At 34.8% G+C, this 12,249-nt stretch overlaps 2 protein-coding genes across 2 annotated transcripts in view; both read right to left on the bottom strand.

The window, feature by feature from the left end:
- LOC134282945 (uncharacterized) overlaps positions 1–9,829 on the bottom strand; it is a 61,774-nt gene extending 51,945 nt beyond the window's left edge. The window contains exons 1-14 of the mRNA XM_062765365.1: positions 9,598–9,829; positions 9,001–9,172; positions 8,308–8,494; positions 7,475–7,584; positions 6,908–7,070; positions 6,384–6,621; positions 5,393–5,738; positions 4,647–4,956; positions 4,178–4,348; positions 3,390–3,636; positions 2,152–2,460; positions 1,704–1,951; positions 883–1,067; positions 224–492 (exon numbers count right to left, since the gene is read on the bottom strand). Of these exons, the coding sequence (XP_062621349.1) occupies positions 224–492; positions 883–1,067; positions 1,704–1,951; positions 2,152–2,460; positions 3,390–3,636; positions 4,178–4,348; positions 4,647–4,956; positions 5,393–5,738; positions 6,384–6,621; positions 6,908–7,070; positions 7,475–7,584; positions 8,308–8,494; positions 9,001–9,172; positions 9,598–9,761 (3,119 nt within the window). The 5' untranslated portion in view covers positions 9,762–9,829. The remainder of the gene's footprint in view (positions 1–223; positions 493–882; positions 1,068–1,703; positions 1,952–2,151; positions 2,461–3,389; positions 3,637–4,177; positions 4,349–4,646; positions 4,957–5,392; positions 5,739–6,383; positions 6,622–6,907; positions 7,071–7,474; positions 7,585–8,307; positions 8,495–9,000; positions 9,173–9,597) is intronic.
- Positions 9,830–9,931: 102 nt separating this feature from the next.
- LOC134282944 (multiple epidermal growth factor-like domains protein 10) overlaps positions 9,932–12,249 on the bottom strand; it is a gene marked incomplete at its 5' end in the record, with an annotated part of 40,032 nt that continues 37,714 nt past the window's right edge. The window contains 3 exons of the mRNA XM_062765364.1: positions 9,932–9,960; positions 10,122–10,310; positions 11,520–11,615. Of these exons, the coding sequence (XP_062621348.1) occupies positions 9,932–9,960; positions 10,122–10,310; positions 11,520–11,615 (314 nt within the window). The remainder of the gene's footprint in view (positions 9,961–10,121; positions 10,311–11,519; positions 11,616–12,249) is intronic.

Genomic DNA, 12,249 nt, shown 5'->3' with positions numbered 1-12,249 from the left:
AAACATGCAGCTCATATTGCTTTAAAATGTTGTTTTAATCAAGCAGACTAAAATTAATATATTTTTCAATATCACTTCATAAATGTGTTGTTAGCTGCAATTTAGAGATTGATTCAATGAATAATAAACAGCTCACAGCCGATTGAAAATCAAGAATTAAGTCTGAGTCTGCTTTATGATCCCAGGGCCTGACCTTTTTCACACCTGGACAGATCTATCTTACCTAGACTGATATGCCAGGTAGTCTGGCATCACGCCGTGGCAGGGCTGGAAGATGGAGCTGCTGATGATGCTACATTTACTCTTGGCCCACTGTTCTCTCTCAGGGTTCTGTTTACAGGTATCTGTCACTGTCTTAGAGGGCACACAAAGGTCAGGGTTCACCTGCCAGCTGTCGGCAAAGGTCGTGACCTGTACTTGTGGGGGGCCACCTTGTGGGGTTGTGAAGTCGTTCCCTTGGTCTCCATCGAAATTTCCACAGAGTCCTTCCACCTACGAACAAGGAAGAAACAATTAACTTCTACACTCAAAGTATGAAAAATTAAGAGACTATTTTTATTCTCAGACTTTATATTTTAGCCTTATATCATTACAAATTATTGTATCAAAGCACTCAACAAGGTATTATATATAAATTTAATTATTTCATTTGTTTGTGTATTTGTTTGGCATGCTTATTTTGTTCGGTTTTTTTTTAAAATAAATTCTTAAACCCATGCAACTACAACCCCTCCCCCTTCAAAAGAAAAAGAAAGTTACTTTATTTGATAAAAAGTAATTTTTTCCCCATAGAAGTTCCATGCAGAATTATTTCAACACAATCAGTTTAAGCTGAAGACAATCTCCACCATCTATGTCATTTACCAATTAAAACCTACTCACCTTCCCTCTGTGCTGAGTGGCCAGTTTGAGGTATACCCGGGTCCCCTTGTCCCAGGTGAGGGTGATTCCCGTGGGGGTCTTGATAACAAAGAAGCTCCCTGTGTCCTGGATAGAGAACGGGGTATTGGCGTCCACTTGAGGGGACTTCCCCCGAATCAAGGTCAGTTGGTAGTAAGTAGCAGTCCCTAGTTAAGAAAAAAAAACAAAATTAATGTTTCTTTGAAGAAACATTTCATTCTAGGTTTTAACAGGGCATTTTAAAATTTTTATGTAAAATACATGTACTTCTTGCCATAACACACAAGCCTTATTTTTTTCTTCTTTTTGGGGGGTAATCATTCATTGTGTAGGAAAAGAATAGCCACCATTTTATAAATTGCCAAAGATTTGCTTGAATAAACTAATGAATAAAATAAAATTTTAACATGTAATATTGACACAATTCAAAGTTATCAGAATTTACATTTTAATGTACTATAAACACAGTTTGACATTCCATATTGAGATTTCACTGAAATTCCAAAGAAAAGCTACAGATTGGAAAATTAAAATGCTTAAATCCAGTCAAAATATATTTTCATGCATGTACAGAAAAGTTTCCTTTGAAAAAACATTCACCTCTTAGCAGACTTTGTCTCTTAGGAAGACACCAAATCTGAGATTACAGTATCATGATTTTCACTCTTAGAACCACATTAATTAATTCATATTTCTTATATTCACCAGCATTTTAATGTACAGCACTTAAGAGTAAAATTTTATTATATATTTAGTACTTTATAAAACTACTATTATTATTATTAAAAATTCACGAAATTTACCTGGTTCCCCGATAGTGAAGTGGATGGACTTGGTGCATGCGACCCCTGTACTTCCACAGGGCATGTTTTCTGTGGAGATCACGAATTTACTAGGGTTATCGGTGGTAGACTGGGCCAAGATGTAACTACAGGTTCCCTGGAACTCATAATGTTTGCCGTCAAACGTCGTATAGTGACTGTCACCAAAGGCACTGCAAACTGCGGGGCATTCCTTGTGTGTGCACACCCAATTCTGACCACTGCAAGTGCTGTAATTCATAATTTAAGTATAATTAGCTTTTATTAATTATTGTGCATGTTCAAGAAACATTTTTTTTCAAAAGCATCACTGAATTTTAATGTACAAGGAATACAATGTGTATGAATTTTTTGCATAAGATATTCAAAATTCTTATGGTATAAATGAGTAGTTTCCCTTTGAGTTTCAGTATATCCCCCCCCCACTTACCATTCATTACACTCCTGGTAGTACTTTTCCCCCTCTTTATATGGCTTTCCCCCATGGTAGCAGGGGCACTCTAGTCTGGGTACACAGTCATTACCGTCCCATACATATCCATCCTTACATATACACCCGGGGGTACAGTCATCGGCGGCAGGGGGCAGGCAGGTGGGAGGTGCCCCAATGTTCTCGCACGTGAGGGGGCAGAGAGAGGTACAATTGGTATAAATTTCTGTCTCTTTACAAATATTGGGGACCTCTACTTTGGTTGTGTTGGTAATTGGGGTGCAGTTCCAAAGGGCATTTTCACAGGTGCTGAAATACATGTACATACATTTGTTACTTTCAATATCAAAATTTTAGAAAGAAATTCAATCAGAGCAAAAAGTTTCATTATATTTATCTGCTTCTAGTTTATCATTGCTTTGATTTCCTTCCTTTTCCTTTCTTTTTCCCCCCTAATTTTCAAACATTTTTTCTTGTTAAGATTAGATGATCTCATTATTTTCACACTAAGAAAGATATTATTTTAGAAATATAGACATTTCATTACTTCAAACTTATTACCCAGTTCTACAACATCCATGGCACCTGATCCTTTGAGCTTGAATACTTTTCATTATCTCCACATATTTCATCATATTCATATGTGAAAATTCATGAAACTGTACACATTAAACAAAGAAATTAAATGGAACTGACTTATCTTACACATAGTACAAATTCATGAATTTGATAAAATAACATTCATGTTATTCACCAGATTTAGTTTAATTTAAATGCTATTCACCAGATTTGGTTTAAATTTTATGCTATTCAGCAGATTTGGTTGAAATTAATGCTATTCGCCCAAATTGGTTTAAATTAATGCTATTCGCCCAATTTGGTTTAAATGAATGTTATTCACCACGTTTGGATTAAATTTATGCTATTCAGATTTGGTTTAAAATTAAAGCTACTCACCAGATTTGGTTTAAATTAACGCTGTTCAACAGATCTGGATTTAAATTAATGCCATTCACCAGATCTAGATTTAAATTAATGCTACTCACCAGATTTGGTTTATATGAATGTAATGTTATTCACCAGATTCAGTTCAAATTGATGCTATTCACCAGATCTAGGTTTAAATTTATGCTATTCACCAGATCTGGGTTCAGCATTCACCCGATTTGGTTCAAATTGATGTTATTCACAAGATCTGGGTTAAAATTAATGCTATGGTTAAAATGAATGCTACTCACCAGATTTGGTTTTCCATTTTGGTTTGTACTCCTGGGGCGAACTGTTTGGTGCCGAACTCACAGGGACACTGACTGATGGGGATACACATTCCGTGGTCGTTCAGGGTCTGGTTCTCGGGGCAGGAGCAGCCCTCGGCGCAGCGGGTCAGGTCCTGGTCACAAACCGGGTTATTGGATATGATGTGGCAAGTACGCACGCACTCGTTGGGACAGTTCTTGTACTCCTGTCCACCCGTACAAGGTAAACCTTCAGATAAAATTAAAAACAGAAATATTGAATAGTAGAAATTTGAATGAAGGTCTCCTGTATGTTGATACTAGTATATATACAAATTCAAATTAGAGTATGCAGAGATTTTGTTACAGTAACAGAATTAATTTGCATATTTCATTTTTTAATGTTTTAGACATTCTTAAACTTAAATAACTGATTAATCAAATAATCTCAACTATCATTATGTTAATAACACTTCAGCAAGAAATTGAACAAACATTGTACATATGTACATGTATCACCAAAATGCATTTGGCAGAGAAAATCATCAAAATATTCATACTGAACAATACTGTATACAGGGTTATTTTTTGCCCCATGTTATTTTCGCCCTTTTACACTTGCAAACAATTTTGCCCCATTTTAAATTTGCCCAGTCACAGTTTTGTTTAAGACATTATACTGTATTCTTTGAATTCGCCCCATTTTAAATTCACCCAAATGAGGGCAAAAGGGGCGAAAATAAAATGGGGGTGAAAATTTCAATGTACACAGTATTCTGCTGGATACTTACGGCACTCTGGTATACTGTTCCTCCAATGTAGATTTACGCCAGAGGCAGCACAGTCCGCAGCGTATTGAGCCAGCATCGGACACAGACAGTCTTTTAGATTATCAGTACATGCACACATATCAAACATACAGTTCTCATAGAGAGGAGTATAGTCCACTAAAGCATGGCAGGCTATAAAATAAAATATAAAACAGAATTCTTTATAAAAATTTCATATTGAAACAAAATATAACTGCAGAAGAAAAAATATCTGGTAGGAAACTTGAAGATTCACTTAATTGTGACTTTAAGTTTTTAAAACTTGAACATGTTGAACTTCAAAATAAATGATACTGAAAACATTATCTTTTTTTCTAAAACCCTACCCTTTCCCAGAAAGAGAAAGACAGTATTTTAAAAGTCAAGTAAATCATTCCTTATTATATATCCTCTATGATTATTTTTTAAAAATTTTATTTTAAATTCTCACGTTTGAACACATCTCCTTTGAGGTAGGCGCAGTATTTCACGGCTTGAGCCTTCCCTGCGGCGTTATCAACACAGGGGTCTGTGGTGGCGTTCTCCGGTTCGTTGCGGCAGTTAGCCTGCAGTTTCCAGTGGTTACCGAACAGATTGGTGTTGGGTTCGATGTCTCCGTGAGGCGTCAGGTACTCGTTCTTCTGATTGTGATCCCAGGTTCCACACATGCCCTTGGTATTGTTGAAGAAGGTCGTTGGCATGGTGATGTATGCCCTTGTTCTTCCGTCCCAGAGGATTTCAACTCCGTTTCCAAGGACGGCCTGACATTGACAATTGAAAGGTTCAAAAATCAAGCAAAAGTTTAACATGTCTTACATTTATTTTCAATTTTGAATGGCATTGCTTACTTTCAAAGCATGAGACAAAAATCAAATTCCATAGGGTACGTAGGGGAACAATTTTGCTTCAGTTTCAGTCACCTTAATGAAGCCTCATGTTTATTTTACAATTTTGAATGGTATTGCTTACTTGGAGTTGTTAAGGGAGAGGGGGAGAAATTGTATCAGTTTTTAATTACATGGAATGTCATATCATTTACTCTTGTATTATTTAGGGTTGTTACTTGGAGATATTCAGATAATTTTAGATCTAATCTTAACAATTTCTTCATGTCAATGAATTTTTGGGGGGTAATTATTCATTTCTCTAATTTTTTTAAGGTTATAACATAAATAATTCATTTTGAATCTAATGTACCTTCATGAATAAGGATGACACCATGAAGATTTGTATTCCGTTCTCCTTATAAGGCAGCCGGGTAATATCATGGCCATCAATAGTCAACACATGGTTGTGGTCCATGGTGACAAAGTGATGATTGTAGTTGAAGCTGATGGATTTAGTACAGGAGGCGTGTCCGTGACCGCAAGCAATGTTGTTGGCGATGACGTCAAAATCATTGTCCTGGACCATGTAGTAGCTACAGATCCCCATGAAGTTGTATCTGACCCCATCAAATGTCAGGTAGTGGGGATCCCCCGTGGCCGCACAGGTACCAGCACAGCGTTTAGTGGTGCACTCCCACTTGCCAGATTTACATGTACTGCAATACACAAACACTCATATTACATGTGCCAGAAATTCTATTACAGTTATTGCCTCGACTTTAATCTTTCAAAAAACATTTCTAGATCTCCGAGGTTATTCTGCAACATTTATGAAAATGTGGACTTATTTCTTAATTACCATGAAACTTGTCGTCAACTTCAGCATCAAACATTTATGAATACCTCCTTTTTTTCAATAATGTGCTTACCAGTAATTCATTTAAACCATTTCGGTTTGTATAATTAGAATTGACAAGAAGAAGGATACATTTTTTCCTATCTGTTCTGAATAACATCATCCATGAATAAGAGACGCATGGGTCTTGAAGGTAACTTAAAAGTCACAAGTTTTATAAGGCTTTGCCTGCCCCACCTGGGATTAAACTTTGGGTCCAAGGGACATGAAATCATTTGAACAATATGCTTAGGACTCTATTTTCATTAACCAGTGCATGAAGCTTGTCTCATAGATGTCCAGAAATAAATAGGATTTTTGTTTTTAAAATACAAGCATAATTAATTTTAAAAAATAATCGACTTAGCCCTCCACCCCCTTTAAAGCCTAATATAGGGTGATGTACTGGTACACTAATCTCAATTAACCCTATATTTATCTGACACTAAAATAAATCATCACTGACCATTTGTTGCAGTCTTTGGGTACCACCGAGCCAGCCGGTAGCATCTTGTCCCCGTGTAAACATGGACACTGCTCAGGGTACACACAAACACCCTTATCCAGGACCATCCCCGGGGGACAGAAACAGCCATCAAAACAGGTGGTCTCCTTACAGCCGGCCACGTTAGACCCAGCGCCACACTTCAGCTGGCAGTTACCGCATTCCTTGTGGATTAGATTGTTAGGGCAAGATGGGGCCGCTGTAGAAAAAATGTAACACTTATCATACATGTACACTTAGATTGATGTAGTTCTTCAACTGATATGGTTACAGATGTACATTAAGACACATTATAACTAATTAATGAGAGGAAAAATTTTTTACATGGATGCTCATTTTGTTAAGTTTTTCTTTAAACCTTCCCAATATTCTAATTTCATATATACAGGATCAAAGACAAGTAAAGAAGACTTCCTACTGAATCATTAGTTTTTTACCAACAACAAAATTGTAAACAAATAAGGTACATTTGTACGACTACGTACGACAGAGTTGATTTGTTCTCCAGGTCAGATCTCTAAGTGTGGGTGACGCGTCCATACATGCACGTGCATAAGCCTCGAAATTCTTACAGCCACATGTGGTAGAATCCCCGCCACTGCAGCAGTCCAGCTTACAGGCCTCTATATAGGGGGTAGGATCTACCTTCTGTCAAAGGAAAAAGAGAAAAGTGGGAAAAAATACATGGATGACAAAACTGAAAATAAATGATCCTGTAGTTGGAGAAAATAGTGTTTGGTACAAATAGTACTTGTACGTCTCTGACATGAGACCTGGGGAAAATTAAAATAAGATTTTTTTTTTTTTTTGCTTTTTTCTTACAAAGTTATAACCTTTTGTTATCCTGTGAATTAGTACTTCTAGCCCATTACTTACCGAGTTACAGCCCTTTCCTTATTGAGTTACAGCCTTTTACTCACAGAGTTACAACTTTTTACTTACAGAGTTACAGCCCTTTACTTACAGAGTAACAGCCCTTTACTTACAGAGTTACAGCCCTTTACTTACAGAGTAACAGCCTTTTACTTACAGAGTTACAGGCCTTTACTTACAGAGTTACAAGCCTGGAAGCTCCCACTGGTCAGATGGCTACACACTGTCTGAGCTTGAGTACTGCCAGCTGCTGTGCATGACTTCTGTGTGCTATCAGGGCAAGTGTCCGCTAAAGAAAAACAATTATTTAAGGACAGTACGTGCTACATTAATATCAAGAATAATTCTAGAGACATTTTAGCTTCATAAATAAGAAACATTCAGAAACTTTGGTACAATTTCTATGTATATTTAAGTAATTTCCATATCAATTTATAAACAACAAAGTAAAGGTAAAAAAACTTAAGAGACCTTTCGGGATATTACGAAACAAATCATATATTAATCTCCTTAGTTTAAATTGTTAAAGTCTTAAGGACACCTAATCACCAATATTTTCCCTCAAAAAAACATACTATATCTAGAAGATCCAGAATTATTATTTGAAAAAAAATTAATAGAAAGTCCAAAATTGTTCATTTATTTGTTCAATCTTCAAATTACAATTACAGAAAGTCTAAAAATGTCGTAAAAGGTGAAAAGAACGGCATCTTACCATCCAAACATGATTAATTTTAGGTACATAAAAAGTTCAAAAAAGTGAAATTTTGTTTTTCTGGCATATTTTAAAGAAAAATAATGACTATTCATTTAAAATCATGCATAAATTGCTTGTGTAAAAATATCATGATATTATCGTGATATTTTGGGAAAAAAATCGTGATATATCACGATACAAAATTTTTGGCGATACCCATCCCTATCTAATTCCTCTGCAATTTGAAAAAAACCTTGCTGAGACTACTAATACATTTTAATTTACTCTACTCCTGCCACACTGAACACAACTCACCTCCTGCTGCGGTCTCCTTCCATGAGTTTCCAAAGGTTGCCATGTCTGCCTTGGTGACTGTGGCCCCTGAGGAGGTTTTGAAGTCGTTCGTTCTATCTCCGTCATTCAGACCACAAAGACCACACATCTTACCCTTCAGAGCGGCATTGATGGAAACAAAGACAGATTCTCTCCCATCCCATCGCACCTACATGAATAATATGGATATACTGTAAAGAGTATATATGCATTATTGCAGATAGGTGATGGGGGGTTGGGGTTGGAGACAGGAATCGTCTTTTAAAAAAAAAATTTTTCAATGAGCATATAACTCAATTCAAAATATGAACATGGCATTTATACTCCAAAAAATTGCAGTGATAATTCTTTCCCAGTATTGTGTTCAAAAACTGGGAGGCCTACATTTTTCCCCTAAATTATAAACAAATTTTTCAACAAAACTTTACACATATGTAGTTCAAGGGAATGAACAACTATTTTTTATGATTCATTATCTCTATACTGTAGTGATTTTTCAAAAAAAAAAAAATAGTATGAATGCAAAAAATATCAGCACACCTTGCAGAGCAAAATTTCACAGAAAAGGCCCTTAAACTTGACAATAATTGCATGAAGGAATGAGAGTCATTAATTTTAGTGAGAGTCATCTCTCTCATCAGCCTTTCAATGAACCTTAATCACTGCACATGGTACCTTAAAGCCTAGAACTGAATGTGTCAGAATGGTGTAGTGGCCGACTTTTATTATTTCCACTCGGTCTTTGCTTGTAGGGACGGTGAGTTCTGCTCCATCCCAGAGTACTTTCTCTCCGGAAGCTTCGGCCTTAAATTGCACTTTTGTTGAGCCAAAATGAATATCTACATTCCTGGTAACAAAAATTATTAATTACTTACTGAGTTATAAATGACTGTTATATAAATAGTATAAAAATATTTTTTTTTTAAAAATGTAAATAGATAATAATTATTTTTTAAATTATTTTTAAAATTTAATTCAAATCTTGTGGAACTCTACTAGGGAAGTGTTTTCCCTTTATTTCAAAGTGGTAAAGCGTTTGAGATCAATTGTAACAGCTTGGCTATAGATAGAGGTTTATAACATATATCTGTGAGCCTTACAACAACTAAACAATATTTTAATTATATTTATTTCAAAGCAGCATTAAGGGGACAACTTGGCCATTAGATGATTCTATTAAGGGAAAACACTGTTAGGCTGCCTTTATTCAAAGGCAAGCTGATTACAAAAAAAAATCAAAATTTAATATCATAACATTCTTTCATGTTTTACCTATGACAGGGAGCATTTGGTGTACAGCTGCGATCGTTGATGACGTTCACATGAAATGAGTTTCCGCTGCAGTCCTTGGCAAGCACATACTCGCACTGGCCTTGATACGAGAAAACGTTGCCGTCAAAAGTCCTATAATGGTCCTGTCCCCAGGCCACACACATGGCATCTCGTACAAAAGCCGGGGTCGGCTGTGTGGGTGGACTCACTACAATACAATGGAAAATCTGGCATTTTTTCAAGGTGGGAGGGGGACAAAGAATTTTTTAAAATAAAGCACTTTATATCATCAATTTTCTTTAAAATATATCTTTTCATTTGGATTCTTAAATATCTATAGGTATTTACCTGTGGACTGCCCAGCTACAAAGAAAGTAATGAAACAAATTAATTTTAGAAATCATAAACAATATGATAAAGTATCAAAATACCCATATTATGCTTATAAGTGTCAAATTTTAACATTATAAACTGGCAACATTTAATAATGGGATGCAAATATGTATGCAGGGATTAACACTTACCTGGGATACACTTGGGGAAAGTAGGACTGGGGCTCCATGTGCCGTCCCTACAGACATACTCTGTGGGGGGTGTGTACTCGAATTTGTAACCCCCCTGACAGGAAATTGAACACTGCATTGTGGTGGCCGTGCTCTGACACCGAACCTGTCCATTGCTGGGGTCAGTGGGCTGAATACATTTCCTATCAGCTGCAATGATAGCAAACAATGTATTATGAATTTAGTGACATTTAAATGCTGATAACTCCAAAATTCACCCCAAAAAATATGATTAAAATGCACATAGTTTTAGTATATTTTGAAAGAAATCCACATTCAGCAAATAGTAATTTTATCCAACGAGAATTATCTCTTTTATCAAATAGTCAATGAACCTTAATTAACGACGTTCGATCCTGATATTTAAAGTCTTTTTTCGTCAAGTATATTTCTAGTTTCTACATACATAGCTTAATTAAAATTGAAATCAAAAAATGGGGGTCAATATGCTTCTTTTGGCGCTAAAGTACATTTAATATGACCTTTTACATTTTCGACGTTTTCCCTGCAATATTTTTATACAATTAAAGCACGAAACAAAATTAACTCTAAGTCTGTTTAAAAAAAGACACTTTAAAATTGTGACATAGAAAAAGTTTCAAATTGCTTCGCATAATCAATTATTTGACCTTTTTGCACTAATAAAATGTGATTTTTCAAAAAAACTAAAAATTTTAAAGTCAAACTTTTTCTGAATGATCAAAATTAAATATTTAGAAAAGAACATCAAAAGTGGGGGTATATGATGTAAATTTTCAGATATTATCAAAAAAGTGTCAATTTTACGTTAAAATTGGTCCATTTTCTCCCGGATTTTCAGTATATATATACTATATTTGTCAAACTTTGTTGATAGAATTCATAAAAAATAATTTAATAGATATTTCAGAACCAGCATTACACATTTCACTGCAAAAAATAGCTTTGTGTGCAACCAGCATGGAAAAATAGGAATCTAATCTACTGTTATAGTTCAAATTAATCATTTTCGTCTAAAAAAAACTTCCGCCACAAAATATAGAAATTCTACTTAATTAAGTTTAATATAAAAATTCAGATTTAATGTTAGAACTTAAAAATGATGCAGAATTTTATAAATAAAGGACATGACAAAAATCCACTCAAAAGCTCAGGATCGAACGTCCTTAAGTTATAATATAAAAGAATGAATGATGCCATGGTACCAAAGATAATTTATAATTATCTCAATATTTACCCATTTTTTTTTTAAAGAATAAATACATAGAACCAACAATATGAAAGTACATGTAACATGTGTAAACAATCTCAATGTTTACACATTTTTTTTAAGAGGTTGATTGAATTCCCTGTTGTTTTTTTTAACTGAAGAAAACTTACGACTTTCACAGAAAGTCCCTCTCCACCCAGAGGCACAAGAACAGATGTTGGGCTGAACACAAGTCCCTCCATTCTGGCAAGCTGGGCTACAGGTAGCTAAAATTGAAGGAGAAGACCATCTAAGTTGTAGAACTTGTGTCTTATCCTTTTGGCTTTGTCAATAAAATATGTTCAATTTAATTCAAAATTGTTGAAAACAAAGAAGAATCAGCTCCAGGCACTTATGAATAATGATGTAAAGACTTAATTTAAATTCATAAACAATTGTCAGGGTTTTTTTTTTTAAACTATTATCTTTATTGTATACAACCCGGGGTAATAGGGCTGGGACGATACAACTTTTTCTATATCGATACGTATCATGATATTTGAGCCACAATATGATATGTATCTCAATATGTTTAATTGCTTATAAAATCTTTTTTTGCATTGAAATAAACAAATTATTTCTTTGCAAATAAGAATAATTTATTCAAAATAGTTGTTTGTATGTTTTGTAAAACAAAAATATTTTACTCAAGTGGTGTTGATTATTATTTATTTCATATCTATATTTATATTTAGCTTATTTATTTTATAAATTAAACCCAAAATGTTAAATAAACAAAGAAAAACAGAAGAAAGATTTTTTTGGGCGATATTTCTTCATATGTATCGATATGCATATCGTCCTAACAGATATCACAATATATCCCTATGGGGTAAGTTATATATTAAAACTAACTCTACA

This window comes from Saccostrea cucullata, unplaced genomic scaffold, assembly GCF_032062105.1.
Source record: "Saccostrea cucullata isolate Sc308-1 unplaced genomic scaffold, CSIRO_AGI_Scuc_v1 ctg1877, whole genome shotgun sequence".
In the NCBI taxonomy this organism is placed as follows: Eukaryota; Metazoa; Mollusca; class Bivalvia; order Ostreida; family Ostreidae; genus Saccostrea; species Saccostrea cuccullata.
This window is presented reverse-complemented; position numbering and strand designations above follow the sequence as displayed.